Source organism: Xenopus tropicalis, chromosome 2 (assembly GCF_000004195.4).
Source record: "Xenopus tropicalis strain Nigerian chromosome 2, UCB_Xtro_10.0, whole genome shotgun sequence".
Taxonomy (NCBI): Eukaryota; Metazoa; Chordata; class Amphibia; order Anura; family Pipidae; genus Xenopus; species Xenopus tropicalis.
The window spans coordinates 155,846,682-155,869,478 of record NC_030678.2 but is presented as its reverse complement, the minus strand read 5'-3'; the positions used below and the strand labels follow the sequence as shown (position 1 = coordinate 155,869,478).

Below are 22,797 nucleotides of genomic sequence, written 5' to 3'. Positions count from 1 at the left end.
TTAATACTAAGGGGCACATTTACTAATCCACGAACGGACCAAAAGCGTCCGAACGCGTTTTTTCGTAATGATCAGTATTTTTGCGACTTTTTCGTCGCCGTTGCGACTTTTTCGTATGTCCCGCGATTTTTCCGTCGCCGTTACGACTTTATCGTATATTTTCCGCTACTTTTTCGTCGCCGTCGTGAAAAAATCGGATTGGTTTTTCCTCCGTCTACAATTGCTCAATACAAAAAAATCGCGATGGGGCCGAAAAAGTTGTGCAAAATACGATAAAGTCGTGACGGTGACAATAAAGTCGCACAAAATACGAAAAAAACGCGACGGCAGCGAAAAAGTCACAAAATTTTCGATTCCAATCCGATTTTATGATGATATGATGGATATTGATATTTTCCTAGTAATATTGTAATATTGTGATATTGTAAAGCACTGATGGAAAGTTATCTCTTCTTGGAACTCTGCCCTGTTTTTTTCTGTAAATGTGGTTTTTCTGTAAATAATGATAAAAGGTTCTGTATAAACAAACCCTAAGCTGCAGCCTTTGTTAATCAATGAGATAAGGGACATCTCATTACACAGGGTGCTTATCTCTGGACTGTTCATAAACACCCTGCGTGCTGCACCTCTGCTTATCTGCGATGAGAAATAAAGGGGTAAAGGGAGGAATCGGTTTATACAGAGCTCATTATATCCATTATATCAATTATGGGTTCATTCTTAATAAATAACAAAATGTGAAAACATACAGCAGATTATTTTAAATTAAAAGAACAGGCATAAGATCCATGTGTTTTGTTTATAGTGAAAAATGTGTCCCTTTTAATAGAGCTCCGGAGACAGAGGTGTAGGTCCGGTTGTAACAGCTGGGCAGCCAAATGTTGTGTATAAATGCACTAAACTTTATTGTCATTAGAAATCACTCTGACGGTAGTATTGGAAAATAAAGTTAAATGCTATATTTAATCCCAGGACTCAGAGGATATGATTTGCTTTCCCACATTGGAGTGCCAAGGAAAGTAAATAAAAGGCAAGGTCAAGCCAAGGCAATAAAGCAGTGACTGCACTGCATACCTAGGCTGAATAATATTCAGCAGCAGCAAATATTTTTATCATCCTGCCTTTTTATTATTTATGAGATATTTGGACAACATATTGCAAAATCCTATCTGTCAGCCTAAAGAGACATCTGCCTCTGTGCCAGTTACAGAAGTGCACCTCCTAAATAAATAAACTCTACTGTGCCCTTTATTCTTTACAACGTTCTTGTAGGCTGCATGGGCACTTTTTAAAAAGGTCACAAAAGAAGGTCACAAAGTTTGGCCAGGTCTAGTAACCTATAGAAACCAATAAAATGTCTGATTTCAAACAGATAAGTAGTAAATGCTACTTCAATCAATTACGCCAACATTGTATGCTCATGGAGGTGGATGTATCCAAGCCAGTACTAATGATATGAGTGCATATGAAAGTGATAAACCCTGTTTTGGGGAAAACTACACAAAATTTAAAAAAAAAAAAGTTGCCAAAATACATTGGAATCAATGGCCTTTTTTTTTATGGGTTAATTATCATGTCAAATACATTGAAGTCAATATAAAAATAAAGTGTTTTGTTTTTCAGTGAAAAAAGGCATGGGGAAATTCTAAAAAGGCTGTTGCATTTTTTTCTGGTGCAAAAAATGCAAAAGTTTTTTCTGGAAAAATTCTTATACTCCCATTGGCATTTTTCTCATGTTTCTTCTTGCCTTTTTCCCTTGTGAAAACCCTGTTTTTTAACTAAATAAAAAGTGACATTCTAGCACAGATTTGTGGAAATTTAAATTTAGCCAGCCAAAAAATGTGCTCAATCGCATATCTCCCAACATTTCAGATTTCAGAAATGGGATTAATTTAGACACTACCGACCCATCTGGACATTTCTCTGAACCCCTTGGTGACTTTCTATATTCCCTTATAGTTCATGGTAGTGGGGCATTATGCAACGTGCAATCTTCTGCAGCACTAATATCTTGAAAACTAGAAAAAAATATGTAATGTAAATTGCAGAAGTGCTTAGAAGAACATTGCACAAAATTTTTTTAGTACAAAGACACACAGAGCTAATTGTCATGGCTACTAAACGCCAGAAAATACCCTGCCATAGACAATACTGAGAATTGCCTCTGCTAAAACACACATAGAGACAATTATCAGTAAATGATCAGAATTGTCTTTTTTTGTAGCCTTGACAAGTAGCAGCTACTAGTAGCTCCGTGTGTCTTCACCCTTATGGTTTTTTTTATTAAACTAGAAAGGATGTTATAATTATAGAACTTAATGGGTTTTTCTGAACAAGAGCAGTTTCAAGGACTGGATATAATGTTAATTGGTTAGATTAGATCTCTCCATACTTTGGAGAGGATTGGGTCTTTTTTGTTAAGTTGTATAAGTTAACTTATAGTACATTTTAGAATACCCTATTCCTAGCAGCTTTGCAATTGGTTGTTATTATTTATTTATTAAACTTATTTCCTCCGCAATATTGCCAAGATACGCCCCTTTCTTTCACAAGTAACAGCTAAAACATCTATGCCCTTATCCTTTCCCGCTTAGATTACTGCAATATCCTACTAACCGGCCTCCCGGACTCCCACCTCTCTCCCCTGCAATCAATTTTAAACTCTGCTGCCAGGATCCTCCTGCTCTCTCCTAAGAGGGAACCTGTTCAGCCTCAATTAAACTCTCTTGCATGGCTGCCTGTTAAGCAAAGGATAGCTTACAAAATCCTTCTACTAACATTCAAAGCCCTTCACTCCTCTGCTCCTCACTACATTACTTCACTGGTCTCCTTGCACTTTCCTGGTTGTCTCCTCCGCTCCTCTCAGAGCCTCCGTCTTTTTACACCATCCACACCCACTGCGCTCTCTCGTCTTAAACCTTTCCATCTCGCTGCTCCTTACCTCTGGAACTCTTTCCCTGAATCCCTCCGTAGGGAAAACTCACCCATTCTCTTTAAGAAAAAGCTCAGCTGTTACCTTCTGGAGCACTAAAACATTATTTTGCCCAGTCCTGCGCTTAAGGGCAAATGTCAATACCTGATGCACTCTTACCTTCCGTTTTGTGCCTGTATGTTACCCAACCACTTAGATTGTAAGCTCTACGGGGCAGGGACCTCCTTCCTACTGTGTCTCATACCACATGGCACTTATATATATATATATATATTTATTGTATTTATTTATTATATCACTTGTCCTCCCTGTGTGTAATTTTGCATTCTGAAAGATTGTACATCGCTGCATACCCTTGTGGCGCTTTATAAATAAAGTTATACATCCATACATTAAATATTTTCTTCCTCTTTTGACTCTTTCCAGCTTTCAAAAGGGGGTCGCTGACCCCAGTAGTCAAAACACTATTGTTGCTTGAGGCTACAATTTCAAATACTATAAGGGCTGCTGTAAGATGCCATAGACAGTCACTATTGAGTGGGCTGGTGGGGGGCTGCTTGGACCTCTGTGTACTTGATATGGTAGGGCCTATTTTGAATCTCAGACCAAGCCTGGTAAAAAAAAAACATGGTTATGGAATATCCAAGATGGTAAATAAGCATTTTCCTCAAATGTGGTGCTAAATAGTTATCACAGAGGGAAGTCACACCAACAATTTGGAAACCATTGGATTAGATCAATGGAGTGCATTCCAAAACTAGTGCCCATCACAGAGTAATACTTTGTGGGCTAAATGGAGGCAATACTATGGACTGCTAATAGATGTATTCTATCACTAAAGATGTACACTAGGTTAGTAAAGGGACCGTTATCTCGCCAGAAAATGTCCAATCCAATGTCCAAAGGCCAATCATTTCAGTACAAAGGTGCATACTGTGACTATAACAGCAGCAATCAGCCATTATATTACATTTAAGTCATTTCATTTTTCTGTGATTTCAAATAAAACTCTACTTTGGTAGAAGCAGAGTGTGTTCTGACCTTTCTGTAATTATTCTGTTTGTTATTTTGCACAGAATCAGACTTAGACCCACAGACGCTCACAGCCCATTACAACAAAGCAGAGTGACGGTTAAAGATTGATTTACTCCCTGCCTGATTAAAGTGTATATCGATAAAGGTCTTGTGCCAAGGAACATTTGTAGACTCAAATAAATTTAGAAGAAAAAATCAAATTGTCCTATAATGTATGAAGTAGGGCACTTTCATTCTCTTAAGGTACAAGAGCAGCTAATATCAAACAATCAGCAATAGATAAGTTGGTGTTTAACATTCATCGATTTATCCTCCATTAAGGGACATTTTGCGTATCTCTGCACCATTTTTGATATAACACTGACTCTTAAATATAAAGCAGAGAAGAGAGAATATGACACAGGTTATGAGTTCTTATATACAGGTATGGGACCTGCTGTCCAGAATGCTTGGGACCAGGGGTTTTCAAGATAAGGGATCTTTCTGTAATTTGGATCTCCATACCTTAAGTCAGGGATCCTGACTAAGCTATGGTCTATTGGTCTTAGTGAAGTCGTTTGCACATGGATAGAAAACTGGCTACAGGATCGGGTACAGAGGGTGGTTGTTAATGGCACATTCTCTACTTGGAATAAGGTCCTCAGTGGGGTCCCTCAGGGTTCTGTACTGGGTCCACTTTTGTTTAATTTGTTCATTAATGACTTAGGGGAGGGTATTATGAGTAATGTATCAGTGTTTGCAGATGACACAAAACTCTGCAGACCAGTCAATTCTATCCAGGATGTGACATCCCTGCAGCAGGATCTTGACCAACTGGCAATCTGGGCAGCTAAGTGGCAGATGAGATTTAATGTGGATAAATGTAAGGTCATGCACCTGGGATGTAAAAATATGCAAGCCCCGTATACCCTTAATGGGACTGCACTAGGCAAATCCATAATGGAGAAGGACCTTGGAGTCCTTGTTATATGTAGGCATTATGGTTATATGTAGGCAGGTTATATGTAGGCAGGTTATATGTAGGCATTATGGTTGAACTTGATGGACATATGTCTTTTTTCAACCCAACTTACCATGTTACTATGTTACTATGTTACTATGATCCCCAGCCTTTTATACCCTTGAGCCACATTCAAATGGAAAAAGTTTTGGAAAGCAACATAAGCATGAAGGAGGTGCCAATAAGAGCTATAATTGGCTATTTGATAGACCCCATGTTGACTTGCAGCCTACAGAAGGCTCTGTTTGGCTTTAAACTGGGTTTTAATGCAATCAAAGATTCCACCTAACCAGAAATTCAAAAATAAGCACCTGCTTTGAGGCCATTGGGAGCAACATCGAAGGGGAGCCACTGGTTGGAGATCACTGCCTTAAGTCTACTAAAAAATCATTTAAACATTAAATAAATTGTTTTGCCTCAAATAAGGATTAATTATATCTTAGTTAGGCTAAAGTAGAAGGTACTGTTTTTTTATTACAGAGGAAAGGAAAATCATTTTTAAAATATGTAATTATTAATTATTTAATCTGTGGGAGATGGCCTTCCTGTAATTCAGAACTTTCTGGACATTTCTGAATAATGTTTCCCATCAAGGCTGTGTTTATAAATAGGCACCCTAGGGCCTGCGCCTAGAGTGGCAGTTTAGGGAGCACCCTCAGCAGGGGTGCAGGGCCCCTTGGGGGTTCAGGGGCCCCTAGGGCGGTAGCCCCAGAGGGACCTGCATCCCCCAGTCCAACCCTGGGCACAAAACCTAAATATAGCACTGGATCCCAAACCTGAACAGACATATCCAGCAACTGTGACCAGAAGGGGACCTGGAATCTTATGGCCAACTATACTCTCATTTAGCTGTGATTTTACCAGATTTGGGACTAGGTTGCAAGAGGAGGTTTAGTTTTAACCTGGAAACTTCTGCCTAAGAGTTCAAAGCTACTCTCTACATTCTGCAATTCTGCATTTCATGATCACCGAATATTTCCGTCAGACCTCAAAAAAATTTGCTGTGAAAAAATATCTATAGACTCCGAATATTTGGCAAGGATAAAGTAGCCGCAATAAAAAATTGTGTTACAAAAAGTAACCGCTCAAAAAAGCCCATTGACCTTAAAAATGTTTACTGTTTCACAGATTTTCCCACAGTTTCACTAATTTTCCGGCAAAGCAAAATGGAACAGACTCGTTCATAACTAATTTTTAACATAACTTTCCAAATTCAGGACCCTTGGGTTCTGAGTCTTCCAGGTAAAATCTGTGGTACAAGGACCTTACATTAACTCCTGTTTGTCCTGCTGCCCAGCACTATGTGCATAAGAAACACTATATAAATAAAATATATATTTACATACATATATGACTAATTATCTTAACTAATTTCAAAATAAAGCATGCGGAGTGGTATATACAACCACTAGCATTCAGTTAGCAGTTTATTTTTAGGTTAGAATAATCTAAGCCAGTGCTGTCCAACTGGCGGCCCACGACCCCCCTCTGTGTGGCCCCCCACCTGTCTGGCTGCTTTGATGGCTTACTCTTGTGTAAGATTTAAATGGTATCAGTACTGAGATTAACTGCCCCCCCCTGCATGGTTCTCACCTCAGATTCAGGCTGTAATCCCCCTGTATTGTTTAAATATGTAATCCCCTGTACTGTTCACACCTTTTAATCCCTGCATTGTTCACCCCCTGCAGTGTTCACACCTCAGGCTCAGGCTGTAATCACCCCCATTGTTCCCCTGTTCACACCTCAGGAGCAGTAGAAACCCACAAATAATCCCTGCATACTACAAAAAGAACATATACTGAGGTGGTACTGCAATTAAAAAGTTTTTTAATATATAGTTATTGTGCAGACTGTAGGAGCAGTGCCAGCATTGTGTCACTGTAGGCTGCCTGTGTGTGCCATACACACAGGCAGCATAGGGCAAGCAGAGTATGGCACACACAGGCAGGGTAGGGAAGGCAGAGTATGGCACACACAGGCAGAGTAGGGCAGGCAGAGTATGGCACACACAGGCCAAGTATGGCACAAACCAGCCAAGAATGGCACACACAGTGAAAGTATGGCACGCAGGCAGGGGAGGGAAGGCAGAGTATAGCACACACAAAGGCAGGGTAGGGCAGGCAGAGTATGGCACACAGGCAGGGTAGGGAAGGCAGAGTATGGCAGGTTTTTGCTGTACTACAACCATTAATATGGGTATGGTCATGTGATAACATGGGTGTGGTTTCAAGTGGGTGCGGTTTCAAAAAGGGGAGTGGTCAAAACTGGCTTCCATTTTCGGCCCTCCACCACGTAGGTCGGAAAAATTCCGGCCCTCGGTACAACAGAAGTTGGACAGCACTGATCTAAGCAAAACCAGTTGCCTTGCTAATATTACTATCAATCATCCCATGGTGGTCTTTGGTATGCTTAATTTTTATGGAAATAGATAACTCAGAAGTGAAACTAGGATTCCTTCCCTGTAGGTGATGCTTTTATGGATGTAACTAAATGTTTTTGGCCTCACATCAAAATATATTTATGGCCTTTTAAGTCCCAATTACTGTATCAGATCTTAGTCTTTGGTCATAAAATCATTCACTCAGTCACTCATCACTCAATCAGTCACTCTTCTTACCAAAGTGACTGATTGACTCCTCATGAAAATAGTGTTGCCAGCCCATACCTGGTGCACTCATACCTTCCAATTTGTACCTGTATGTTACCCAACCACTTAGATTGTAAGCTCTACGGGGCAGGGACCTCCTTCCTACTGTGTCTCATACCACATGGCACTTATTCCCTGTGCATTTATATATATTTATTGTATTTATTTATTATAACACTTGTCCTCCCTGTGTGTAATTTTGTATTTTGTAAGATTGTACAGCGCTGCGTACCCTTGTGGCGCTTTATAAATAAAGTTATACATACATACATACATACACTGTATTAATGTGGAAAAAAGGGCTTAGTTCAAAGTGCAAACATTATACCAGCTTGTGCTTGTTTTTTTACAATTTGCACTCTGCTCTGCCATTCATAGATGACCCATCATTGATATTGAGCCACCATTTTTGTTGTTCTGTCTGGTATCCACTATCATATGATAGGAAAATGCAGAGAGAAGCAGGAGCATAAAAGACACACATCTGCCCATTCATTGGCTGAAGTAACTTAGCATGTATGCGTGCCCTTGGTTTGTGTGTGAGCACAGCAGGGCTGGATCAAGGGGAAGGGAGAATATGCAATTGCCTAGGGTGCAACGAAAGGGGGGTGCCTACCCCTAGTCTGCTCCCTTGCCTCCACTGCTGTCATTGCATGACCCCCCACGACGGCATTGCAAATGGGCGCTCGCACATGTGGGGGTGGTTCCAGCTCTCAAACATATAAAAACATGTAGGGGACAGTGACACACCACAGACTTTAGAAATTAAGATAATTCCTCCAAAAAAAGTCATACATGTGTGGGGAATTGTAGTATCTCAGCATTTTCCTTCTGACACAGTAACGCAGATACAGAAATGGCAAACTGCTGCTACTGTACATCAGCTGGGCCATTTTGCCCTAAGGCTGTTCTTTCACAACCAAATAAAGCTTGTACCTCTATAAACAACATTGTCTTTGTTTTACTGAAGTCTCTGTTTTTATGCTGTCAGTATGGTTTAATTAACCAGCAAGCAGCTCAAGTTGCAAACCAGTCGCTGGCTTAGGTGACTTTAAGGAAAACTACACCCCCAAAACCATGCAGGTCTCTATAAAAATAGATTGCATAAAACAGCTCATATATAAAAAAAACACTGCTTCATCTAAATAAAATATTTTCATAAAAATATACTTCTTTTAGTACTGTGTGCAAATGGGTAATGCTTAATAGAAAATTGCCATTTTAAGTACTATATATATATTTTTACTATTGCCTTTTACTCCCAAACTACTTCCTGTTACAGTCAGCTGCATTATTTCTGGTCATGTGATCTCTGAGGGAGCACACAGCCCATCACTAAATGGTGGCTCAAGGGAAAAGCAAAAGAAGGGCAATATTTACTGATACAGAGCTGTCAACCCTGCTGACATAATGTCATTGCGCATGCGCAAAATTGACGCCATAAAATGTTCACTGCACATACGCAATGAGCATTCCAGAGGTTTTAAAAGCTGATGGGAAACCAGGGGTGGGCGGGATTATCGTCAGTCTTCTGGGTTATCTGGGACAATAGGCCACTTAATATGATATAAACTATGTGTTGGTTATGTATTCATTCTGGGGGTATAGTTTTATGTTCACATTGCAAGGTTATTTCTGAGGCAGAGCTACATTCATTGCTTTCAGTGTGCTTCTATTTACAGGAAGAGCTGATATCTGGATAGGACCAAGAGAGCATATGTCAGGGCCCAGTCTATGGCACCACCTTTGAAAGGTTGGACATAGTTGGGTTATAAATATAAATTATACACAAATCATTGTGTTTTGATACATTTTGGACTGACGTTATTAAATATATACAGTAACAATGTATGGTTTTCTTATAGTTGTGGGGTAGGGCTTGCATGGTTCACAACCTGGCTATATTTGGCTCTTATATTTCTACTGGTTTTATGATATATTTTTAGGATATATTTTTCATAAACTGTATGTACTCTAGCACACTTAAATGCTCAGCAGATGAAACTGGTCATGCTTTCAGCATTCTGTATGTGTGGATCTATAGGAGCAAATAAGAAATTCCAGTGTTAAGGTGCAGTGGAACACACAAATAAAAACCTCTACATTCCGTGCCTGTATGCCCTGTATACAAGCATTTTATTACTTAGATATTACAACTGTACAAGGACCAGTCTTGGTTAGGGCAGGTGTTGTATATAAGGATCAGCTGCATGTCCTTGCATAACCATAGCACCATTGGCTGATTATTAATAGCAATTGCACCTTCATCAACCTTCACCACTTGAGATGTGAGGGTGCACTTCTAGGTAATAATCACCTAACCTAGCAGGATCCAAAAATTACCATTAATGTTAAAGGGGAGCCATTTGAAGAATTTTTAATCTTACCCACCAAGCTGGAAATTGCACATGTAGCAAGAAGTTGCCAATCTCTCTGTGTGCCATTGCCCTTACACTTAATACTTCTGTGTTATTGCCTTGCAGGGCTCTCTGAGCTGTACCCTCTGGACCCCATTATATGAAGGCACTGAGATGAATGCTTCATTCTATTTTTCTCTCTTCTTCTACTTGACTGTCAGTCTGAACTTGACTAAACCAATATGGCATTTTCATGGCTTCCTAAGTCCTACAACCAACTTTAGCTGTGGCCACTTTTGACCACCTGATGTCCCTCAAGATTTCAGTGTTCTAATGCTAAGGAAGGGTACACTAAAATTATCCACAAATGACCCACATATGGAGGACTTATCCCTAATGAAGAGACCACCTAAAATCTACAAATGCAGGTATAGAAAGATTTTACAAAAATAAACCTTAATCAACAGAGGCCCCATAGCAGTCCCAATGTCAATGGTTATCACCATGATAGTAACTGCTACAACCTGACTGTGTACTCGGTTTTCTCCTGCTCCCCAGCAACTTTGTACTTTGCTTTTTGCTTCGTATTTGCTCACTATCACAAAATGGTGTTCTGCTGACTGTTTTGGTTTCACAGAAAAATGCAGGCTCCACTTTAATGCTCCTAAGTGATGCCTGTCTCCCGGGACCCTGTCTACGCAGCCCTGACACATGTTTTTCAGCTTATACCGGTTGTCCTACAAATTTGCTAGCCAAACAGCAATCTGATCTTCTATATTTGAATGTGTCATTCTATGAGATGTTCACAATCTCAAAGTAAAATAAACAAAAACTACCCCCAACCCCATCCAAAAATATCCACACATTCTCACACTGCCAGGGGACAGATGCTTTGCTATGCTAATAGTACAATAGAACAGGCTAAGCACAATTTCTTGACAATATGGACATAAATAGAGCTACAGAGATGCTTTATTATAGTGTTGTCCAAACTGCAGTTTCTCAGCTGTCTGACAACAATAGCACCCAGTATCCCCTGGCAGGTAAGAGAGGACGGCACTAAACGAGGAACAAATGTAGGGCCAAAGGTTGCGACTTACTGATATAGTGAAATACTTGTTCCTTTTTGCCCTATGAAGTATTTAATAGTATAATGGAGTTATATAGTCTAATATAATATAGTTATTAAAGCGGAATTAAAGATGAAGACCACTAACAGTAAGCTTGTATGTTTTTGAATTTCTTTGGGTGCATTTATCAAAGGATGAGCTTTCATACCCCTTGAAAAATATGCCCTTAAAAATCCCATACAAATGGACAGGGACCATGAAGTTTTCCTCTAGTGATTTGTGGCAAACTCTATTCTCAGTCGCCAAGCAGAGCACCCACAGGGGGCCCTCAGTTATTAGTCTACCCTCTACACCCTCTGGGTGGCAGACCTTTGAACTAAGTAAAATGGCGCCCATCGGAAATAAAATTACCAATTTAATTGCCCCTCCAAGTGCCTTATCCCCCATGAGCACACCTAGGTATGACTGAAATACACCTATGTTCTGCCCAAATGCTACCCGCTGTTCCCACAAACCCTGCCTTATTTGCAGCCTGCAAACTGAACTCCCCCTGACGGTGCCTCTGCCTTTATGCTCCTGTCTTATATAATGCATAGTAAAAGCTGAAATTCTGAATAAATCAAATAAAACTGAGTATGGGACTGACCAGACCATGGTTGAAGTTGATGTAGTTGGAAGACCTAAATATATTCCAATAAAGGGACAAATAATTCCTGTCTTATTTAAAGGGAAAGACACTTTAGTAGCTTTGTGCACATATTATCATAATGGGAAACTCTGGCTTTCGAACTAAAATATATTAAAGAGCCCCATACAACACAGAAACCCCTAATATACCTATCACTATAATCTGTAAAATCTATGAATAAATACCATTTTTATATGCTTAAATCCAGCTGCAAAACAGTTTTCTTACTGCATCATTTGAAATCCTGGCAGGGGAGGAGAGGCTAAAGCATTGGTGTTACAAATTGTGACAACTTCACAGCTTTTGGTCAGCATTCAGAAACTACATAACCCACAGTGCACTGCACTGTGATGTTCACATCACGGTTGCAGGGACTTGTGGGATTTGGATGAATATACAGTATATGAATTTTTTTTAGGTTTTACAAATTGATATTGGAGCTAAATGACAGAAGCCAAAATGCCTAATTTGCTTCTCACTGTTTATTTATCTTATTATACCAAATTTCTACCAAACAGATGATTGCAGTGGAGACCAATCAGGGACAGTATTTAAATACTTCAGAAAGGGGCCAACCCCCTTTTTGCTGATACACAGAGACACCATTAAACTATGCAAGTGCTGTTATTTAATAGGTATAAGTACAATTTGAGGGGCTGGTGGCCCTTTAACTCATCACTTGGCAATAAATTTTATGAGCCTGATTTTATTGTAAGTCAGAATGATTTGTGTTTCTATTAGTTACATGGACAAGAACATTAAAAAAATGCTTAATGTTTAAGATGCTTGTGTTTACAAGCTAATGACTTCTTTTTTATGAGAATTACTGATCCCCACTCCCTCCTCATCCTCATTTCTCTCCAGAAATGTGTGTCCCTGGAAATGTTCCATTCTCTTGAGAAACAGCACTCGGGTCTCTTAGTATTCCTATTGTCCCTGTGAGCAAGTTTTACTTAATTGAATGGCTGCTTAAAGGTGCTGTTTGCCTTTGATTCAACTATTAGTATGATCCAGAGAGTGATATTCTGAGACAATTTGCAGCTGGTCTTTTTTTTATTTTATTTTTTATCTGTGTTTTCTCATTTCACTTTTTGTTCAGCAGCTCTGCAGTTGGGAATTTCAACAGTTACCTGGTTGCTATAGTTTACATTACCTTAGCAACCAGAGAGTGGTGTGTATGAGATACTGATATATTTATAGGAGAGGACCTAAATAGAAAAATAAGTAATAAAGAAATAACAATAACAATAAAATTGTAGCTTCACAGAGCCATAGGCTTTTGGCTGCTGGGGTCAGTGACCCCTGTTTGAAAGTTGAAGAAGTTAAATAATTAAAAAACTATAAGAAGATCAATTGAAAAGTTGCTAAGAATTGGCCATTCTATAATATACTAAAAGTTGACTCAGAGGTGAACCGCCCCTTTAATCATTGTAATATAAGAATAATCAGGTGCACGTGGGGTGCTGTGTATTTGGGGCACAGAGATCCGTGCCTGCTTTAGGGCAAGTCCAATGTGTCTATGGCTCTGTGGTAATTATTTTTGGATATTGTCAACAAAACAAAAACTATCTGAAAAAATCCCTGATGGGTTTTTTTTATGACATTTTAGCCCCCAGCCTTCCCACGTTACCCAGGAACCTGTCTTATCTAATAGCAATAGTGTAGCTGTAGGTGTAGCTCTTAATTTTACTTCTTTACTATTTTGGTCCTTCAAACAAAAGGTGCCATATAGCATACTGTCAGCATGTCTACACCTATATTCTTCCTTTTAACTACTATCAGAGTATTAAGGCCTATGCACATGGATGTTTTAATGGACACTGCCCTTTGCCAGGACCAGCAACAGTGAAAATGCCCATCAGCCTTTAACCCCTGCTCATGAGGAACTGTGGGGGTAAAGTATATATTGGAGTTCTGCCTGTCCCTGCTCCGTTAGGTTTATACATTGAATTGAATAGCATTAACAATGTTGATAGGTGATTAAGGGTGTTTTGACCACTGCTGTTTTCCCACCAGAGGGCAGGACCAGTCAAAATGCCTGCGTGCCATTAATCTAAGGCTGCCCAGATTCCAGGACACACTGAACCAAATCAGACTAAGCTGATCATTGACCCAAGGGTTTTTACAGAGGGGCCTACGGTCCCTTGCAACATGCTGATTTGGTTCCTCTACAGATGGAAGAATAAAACCTGCCCAACTGATATCTGCCTGATTTCCAGTCACTTATTGGTCAGGCTTCATCTGCAGAGTGCAGAAGTTACTGCACTGTTCTAAATGCTCTTTATCATTAAAATGACAATAGAATTGTTTATGTCAAATGCTAAAGAAAGAGGAGCCACCCACAGGAACCTGTAAGGAAACTGGAAAGAACAGAGCTATTTTGAGAATTTAAAAACAAATTCTATCGATTGCGGGTTTCAGGTGCTGTTCATTACGGAAGATAAATGACACTCTAAAAAAGGTCATTTAGAATGTGAATAATAATTATATAAGCACAGTTGGAGTTAAGAATATACTGTAAAAGAAACATTAGCTAGTGAATTAAATACTTACTAACTCAGTGTTTAGTAAAGTCCATCTCTTCTTTAACTGCGTTGTGTAACTATCCAATGTTTTACCCCTGTTTCTGCACTGTACCTTCCACTTAGGACATACTTACTGTTCCTGCACTGTACCTTCCACTTAGCACATCCTTACTGTTCCTGCACTGTACCTTCCACTTAGGACATCCTTACTGTTCCTGCACTGTACCTTCCACTTAGGACATACTTACTGTTCCTGCACTGTACTTTCCACTTAGGACATACTTACTGTTCCTGCACTGTACTTTCCACTTAGCACATCCTTACTGTTCCTGCACTGTACCTTCCACTTAGGACATCCTTACTGTTCCTGCACTGTACTTTCCACTTAGGACATACTTACTGTTCCTGCACTGTACTTTCCACTTAGGACATACTTACTGTTCCTGCACTGTACTTTCCACTTAGGACATACTTACTGTTCCTGCACTGTACTTTCCACTTAGGACATACTTACTGTTCCTGCACTGTACCTTCCACTTAGGACATCCTTACTGTTCCTGCACTGTACTTTCCACTTAGGACATACTTACTGTTCCTGCACTGTACTTTCCACTTAGCACATCCTTACTGTTCCTGCACTGTACCTTCCACTTAGGACATCCTTACTGTTCCTGCACTGTACCTTCCACTTAGGACATACTTACTGTTCCTGCACTGTACCTTCCACTTAGGACATCCTTACTGTTCCTGCACTGTACCTTCCACTTAGGACATACTTACTGTTCCTGCACTGTACCTTCCACTTAGGACATCCTTACTGTTCCTGCACTGTACCTTCCACTTAGGACATCCTTACTGTTCCTGCACTGTACCTTCCACTTAGGACATACTTACTGTTCCTGCACTGTACCTTCCACTTAGGACATCCTTACTGTTCCTGCACTGTACCTTCCACTTAGCACATCCTTACTGTTGCTGCACTGTACCTTCCACTTAGCACATCCTTACTGTTCCTGCACTGTACCTTGCACTTAACACACATTTACTGCTTTTGCACTGTACCTTCAAATTGGCACATAGCTTTCAAGAAAGCACATAACTGCTGTAGCTACCTGGTGACTTCCATTAAGCATATCACTGCTATATCTATCTGATGCCTTCGAGGTTGCATATCCGTGCTGTACATGCACCCTATCTTACAATAAATGCACTTCAGCTGTTCATATACCTTCCTCTAAGGTCATGCCTTTTGTGCCTACACAGTTACTTCCACAATTGGCACATCTCTGCTATATCAGCACCATAATTCAGTTTTACGCATCAGTCAGGTACCTTCCTCTTGCCACTTTACTGTTTCTCCTACATGGTATTTCCCCTATAATGTGTATATAAGAATGACTCTATCTTACATTTTATTATTGGGGCAGGGACTGATGGGAATGTGATAGGGATCTTACATTGTAAGCTCCACTGGGGCAGGGACTGATAGGAATGTGATAGGGACCTTAGATTGTAAGCTCCACTGGGGCAGGGACTGATGGGAATGTGATAGGACCTTAGATTGGAAGCTCCACTGGGGCAGGGACTGATGGGAATGTGATAGGGACCTTAGATTGGAAGCTCCACTGGGGCAGGGACTGATGGGAATGTGATAGGGACCTTAGATTGGAAGCTCCACTGGGGCAGGGACTGATGGGAATGTGATAGGGACCTTAGATTGTAAGCTCCACTGGGGCAGGGACTGATGGGAATGTGATAGGGACCTTAGATTGGAAGCTCCACTGGGGCAGGGACTGATGGGAATGTGATAGGGACCTATGATTGGAAGCTCCACTGGGGCAGGGACTGATGGGAATGATGTATGATCTCTGTAAAGCAATGTGTAGTTGGAACTAAAGGATAATAATAATAGTAGAAGTGTTTTACTTTTTATACAAATTAGACAGTTTTTACAAATTAGACAGTAGGCAGTTTTTGCTTAGAATGCCATTTTTTTAAGAATGCTTAAATGCATTGTGCTACAAAATACAACATTTGAAAACCAGTCCCAGACCCTGTCCATGGTACTGAAATTAATCACATGGAGGAACTCTATTGCTTCTTGGGTTCAAACACTGGGTGAACACAGACCGTCCTCATAAAACCACATGTATTTTTGTGCTCCTGACTATATGTAAATAGCCTTGTCCCAAAAGGCATACTCTTTACAACCAGCATAGTCAATGTTATATAATATTATATATATTATACATAGGAGCTAACATTTACCTTTATAAAAATGCACTGGGCAGGGATATTGTAAAATACAAACAGACCCACATAAGGGAGATGTTATAAGTCCCTCTTTTTCATCAATTTGGCATAAATACAGCCTAAACAGTTCCTTACAGGCCAATGACATATGGGATGTGAAATACATATCAGTCTTGACAGGTGTCAAGGATAACGATTACTATTTCTTTAGACTGTGAAGGTGATTCCCCCGGGCCCTCCTGTACTGTAGGTTGCGATTTTTAGTTGGGTTAAGTTACAAATTGGGGTCACCTGGGCAGGGTTCCCACTTAACACTAAAAGGGGGGCTGTATGGTTGTGCTAGAACCTGTGTCATTCAACATTTCAGGTTTTTTGGACATGTAAAATGTTAAGCTCCTTTAGGCAGGACCCTCATTACCCTTATATTGTTGTTTTGTAGTTTTCTTGCATGTAGTATATAGTGTATACACCCATGTATTGTACAAGGCTGCGGAATATGTTGGCACTTTATAAAGACGTTAATACTAAAAATAGTAGCAGTTTTTTTCTATGTCAACTCTATCTTAGGCCAAAGTTATAGGTTAAACAGCTAACTGAAAGAATAAATACTACTTGTCACTATACTGATATTGTTGACTTTTTTGAGTAATAGTATTGTAATATTGTAAATGTATTGGCCCATGTATCCTGTCAATATATACTGTATATAAATAAGTAGATATGCACATAAAAAAGTAGATATGAAAAAATAGCATTTGCACTCTGCAGGTCTAAATCAAAAAAATTAAATTTATATATACACATATGTTTATATATATAAACATTTAACACTTAACAGTCCCCCTTTTATAGTCCTGGGGCACTGAAGAGAGTAAGCATGCATCCCTAAATGTCCTGCTGTTTGGTCTGCAGCCATGCACTGCATTGGGTCCCCCTAGTGGACTCTTCCTACAATTTGGGAACAACAGATGAAAGATAATAGTCAGCCAGTTAGTAGGCAGCATTTTGTTCTGCTGCTGGCTTGTCTATCTATCATCTATCTATTTATCTATCTATCTATCTATCTATCTATCTATCTATCATCTGTCTGTCCATCCGTCTGTCCGTCCATCATGTCTCTCTCTATCATTTCAATTATCTCTATCTTGAGTTATCTATATCTGCCTCTCTCTCTTTATCATATCAATTATCTCTATTTCTATCTTTAACTATCTCTCTCTCCCTCACACTTTATTTCTATCATATCAATTATCTCTATCTTCACTTATCTTTATCTCCCTCTCTGTCTTTATCATATTAATTATCTCTATTTCTGTCTTCAGTTATCTCTCGCTCTCTCCCCCCCTCATATCAATTATTTCAATCTCCCTCTCTATCATATTGATTATTTCTATTTATATCCTCAATTATCTCTATCTCCCTTTTTGTCTTTATCATCAATCAATTATCTCTATTTCTGTCTTCTCTCTCACTCTCTCTCTCTCTCTCTGTCATATCAATTATCTCTATCTCTATCTTCAATTATCTCTATCTCTATCTTCAATTATCTCAATATCCCTCTCTCTATCATATCAGTTATTTCTAGCCTCAATTATCTCTATCTCCCTCTCTCTTTCTCTATCTATCTATCTATCTATCTATCTATCTATCTATCTATCTATCTATCTATCTATCTATCTATCTATAGGTGTGTGAGTGCAGGGGGGTTGTGAATCCTTTACATAGTGCCAGGGTATCATTTCTTGGGCTGCAATACAGAGCAATTTCTATCAACCCTTCTTATTTCCACCAAAGAGTCAGGTCGTGTGAATACCATTTGGTACATCTGGGATCTAACTATACTTAAAGTTGGCCCTGAATGTCAGGTTCTCTGGCGGGCCCCAGGAGGAGGCCCATTTGGAATCAGCATGCTTGGAAGGAAGGTATTACACACAAGGACTGTTGCAGGGCTGCTTCTGACTGCACATTTCTATGGATTGCAAGTAATAGCAGCCAAAAACTAGTGCTACTGCTCCAGCACCACCTTAGTAAATGAGCCCCTCTGTGCTTTAACATTATATATGTGTGTAGCACTTTGCTGCTCCTGTACACTGCAGCCCCAATCCAGTCCCCACATGGCCATGTTATGGGGTCCTGCTGCCGTGCCAGGGAAATCCACTGCATGGATGTAGCACGCCTGCTCTGCGGCACTAGAGACTGGCTTCCTGCTATGCAAATGGGATGGCAGCTAACACAAGCAAGGGAAGGCATTCGCCTGTCTCTCCCCCAAGAGCAGCTCGGCCCTTTGTTGATGCTCAGATGCAGACACAGCACAGGCAGTGACTAGTAAAAAGCCATGATGAAAACTGAGCAGTCATTTCCACAAGGACACACAGTCATTATCTTAATAGCTCGCCCATTTCTCTCCACCTACCCCCTTGCCTTAAGAGCCACTTACCCCCTGAGGAATGGATCTTCTTTGATTTCCTCTGCAAGGACATTTTAAAAAGGCAGCACGCAGCTGGCCAAGATGTGTGAGCATCACGCAGTACACCTATCTGCAGGCTGCCGCTAATGCAGCACTATGGCACAGGCTCACACGGGAGGGAGGGAGAAGGTGCACAGGAAGTCCTACTGTACTGTTTGGCTTTGTACTGGGACCACTGGTCTGGGAGGGTGGCACCCCAGTATAACCTATGCATTGCAATGCTCATGTCACTCCTGCACATAATAAGATATTATTATTATCTGTAATGCCAAGGCTGGGCTCTTCTCACACTGACCATACAACTGTGTGTTTTACAATGAAATAGTAGTAAGCAAGGGCAGTGCTGATCATTGCTGTGCTTCACCCTACAAAATATTCAAACATATCAAACGAAACCTCTCTATAAAGGAATAGCTCAATTGTTACAGAATCCTTATCCATCTAAGGGCAACCGGTATTTATTTGTTCCTTTCTGCTCTCGAATTCTGACTCTTGAAACAATGTAGCAGAAGTCAGTTCTCCTCCAGGCCTGTCTGCCTTAGGGCTCTGGCACACAGGGAGATTAGTCGCCCGCGACAAATCTCCCTATTTGTGGGCGACTAATCTCCCCGGATTGCCATCCCACCAGCGAAAATGTAAATCGCCGGTGGGATGGCATACGCGGCGGCGCAATTTCAGTGAAATTGCGGAAGTTGCCTTGAGAGGAAACTTCCGCGATTTCACTGATTTAGAAAGCATAAACAGCTAAACAGGCACTCATTTCAATAGCGGTAACATTTAGGGGCTGATTTACTAACCCACGAATCCGACCCGAATTGGAAAAGTTCCGACTTGAAAACGAACATTTTGCGACTTTTTCGTATGTTTCGTATGTATTAAAACTTAACGCTACGAAAAATGCGCAACTTTTCGCGTAAGTTTTAACGCTACGCAAAATGCGCAACTTTTTACGCAACTTTCGTAATGGATAGGAAAACTCGCGTTTTTACGCAAAAATCGTATTGGATCCGAAAAATTCGTAAAGAATCCGAAAAAATCGCAAAGTACCGATCATTACGAAAAAAACGCAATCGGACTCCATTCGACCCGTTCGTGGGTAAGTAAATCAGCCCCTTAGGCTAATGCAACGTGGGGCTGATTCTTGGCCTGCAGATAAACATTCATAAATACATTTAAAAACCATTGAAAAATGTTTCATTAATATATTTTTTTAATTAAACAATTTCAATGTTTCAATGGTTTAAATGTATATACAGTATATGTTTGAAAGATGGTTAGAATTACAAAGGGTCATTTACAATTCAGTGTGCAAAGTGCAGAAAAAACTTTTTTTTTTTGCACTTTGCACACTTAGGGGCTGATTTACTAATCCACGAATCCGAATGAGAAAAATTCGGATTGGAAAACGAACATTTTGCGACTTTTTCATATTTTTTGCGATTTTTTTGTCGCAGTTGCGACTTTTTCGTAAATTGTCGCGACTTTTTCATAGCCATTATGACTTTCGTGAATTGTCGCGACTTTTTCATAGCCATAACGACTTTTGCGAATTGAGCGCTCGAAAAATTCGCGACAATTCGTGAAAAAGTCGCAAAATACCGATCATTATGAAAAAAACGCATTCGGGCGCTTTTCGGACGTTCGTGGATTAGTAAATGTGCCCCTTAGAATACAGGGCTGACTTAGTTTAGCAGCACTGTAAACTCTATTAATCAGGGGCGGGTTGGTGGAGGCATGTAGGTGTTCCCCCACACCAGGGTTTTATATATATATATATACATATATAAAATGTATACAGAATACATGATATACATGCTTAAATGTCCTTGCGAGTTTATATGGGGCAAACAATCCAACCTATACGCGATAGGATCAGTCAAATTATAAAACAGTACCTTTTACTTGATCCCAACTAAGATAGGGATCATTTATAAACACTGGGCAAATTTGCCCATGTGTAGTAACCCATAGTAACCTATCACTAGGTTACTGCTCAGGTGCAAATGTGCCCATTGTTTATAAATGACCCATAAGGAATCCTTACTGGAGACAAACCAATCAGCACATCCATGCAGCATTTCAGCACTTGTCTCAGCACAATCACAGGCTTTAATACATTTACAGCACTGGGACACAACTTATTCATAAGTTTCCCAAACTCATCCCAGTCCTTAATAACTCCAAAGCATGGCTTCTGCATTTGTTATGTGTCAGCGCCGGGCTGGGCCTCCTGGGGCCAATCAGAGAACATGATGTATTGGGGCCACAGACAAACGCACAAAGTAAGACTGGCCTCTGCAGGGCACACTGGGGCTACCTGCCCAGGGGGCCACCCACACCCCCACTACACACACCCAATCCCCAACCCAAGCTTACATACCTTTTTACTTACACACATATATCAATATATACACACACACATATATATACTGTATATATGTGTGTGTGTGTATAAACCAAAAAATATCCCAATCATGTGCAATTAAGAAGTTTTACTTGCAAACAAATGCATAAAAATACAACGTTTCGGACCCCCAGCCCTTTGTCAAACATAAAGTATATAATAATGACGTCACTATTTAAAGCTTAGTTAAATCTGCCAGTTAGAATTTCCCAAGTACTGATGCTTAAAAGGTACAAAACTTTAGGCATGCGTCATTACAGGTATGGGATCTATAATCCAGAATGCTCAGGACCAGGGGTTTTCCAGATATATGATCTTTCTGTAATTTCGGTCTCCCTTAAGTCTTCTATAAATCATTTAAACATTTAATGAACCCAATTACTGGAGACAAAACAATCAGCAGGACAGACCAAGTACTGGTGGAAGGATAAACTGCTGGATGGAGAGAGAAAAAAACCAATGTCAACGCTGCAGGTGCTGCCCTTATTCTCTGAGGGATAAATACTGTATATACTCAAGTATAAGCCTAGTTTTTTAGCACCCAAAATGTGCTGAAAAAGTCACCCTCGGCTTATACTCGAGTCGGGTGCCATGGGTCCCTCCAGACTAGCACCCTCTGTCCTTTGTGTGCAAATTAAGCCACCTGCAACCAGACCCTCCAGTGCCCTGGCCTAGGCTCCCACTAGCAATACTTATTTCCCCTTACATCTCCCCCGGGACTGGGTCTGCTGCTAGTTTGCCAATGTGCAATGAGTGTGGGGTAGTACTCATATTGTTTTTGTTGACCCTCTTCTCTGCTAGTTTACAGTTTTTCTTTGAAATAAATATTGAAAAACATATACCCCACTGATGCCTCAATTAATGTAATTTTATTGGTATTTATTTTGATTGTTAAAACTTAGCAGTAGCTGCTGCATTTCCCACCCTAGGCTTATTCTCGAGGCAATACGTTTTTCCAGTTTTCTTAGGTAAAATTAGGTACCTCGGCTTATATTCGGATCGGCTTATACTCGAGTATATACGGTAACCTTTCAGAGATCTGGCTCATTGCTCTGCTGTTATACATTATGTTATATACATGATTTAAAACCTGCCAACAAGCCATTTGGGTCAAGTGACATTAAGGTTACAGTGAGTGCAATCTATATGGGTTATTTGCCTTAGTGTGGTGTAATTTCCCATTTTTATAGCATAGATTGTATCAGCTGATCAAAAGAAGAGTGTCTTTTTTTGGAGTTTGGTTTTCCATTGAACATTTGGACTGAGAGAATCCGATTAATAACCTTGCTATAGAGCACTGCAGGAAGGCCCCCTGCATTGCAGAAAGGAAGACTTTCTTTAAGGGCCCAGTGTGGCACTGAGTAATTTATAAATTATGTTTTTAAAATACAAATCTCAAAGTGTTGGTGGGCCCTTAAA

General features: G+C 40.1%; 1 protein-coding gene across 1 annotated transcript in view; it reads right to left on the bottom strand.

Moving 5' to 3' along the window:
- The window catches only part of atp8a2 (ATPase, aminophospholipid transporter, class I, type 8A, member 2), a 379,342-nt gene extending 360,296 nt beyond the window's left edge, over nucleotides 1–19,046 (bottom strand). Inside the window, exon 1 of the mRNA XM_031897248.1 lies at nucleotides 18,945–19,046. Coding sequence (XP_031753108.1) covers nucleotides 18,945–18,987 — 43 coding nt within the window. The 5' untranslated portion in view covers nucleotides 18,988–19,046. The remainder of the gene's footprint in view (nucleotides 1–18,944) is intronic.
- Nucleotides 19,047–22,797: the final 3,751 nt, after the last annotated feature.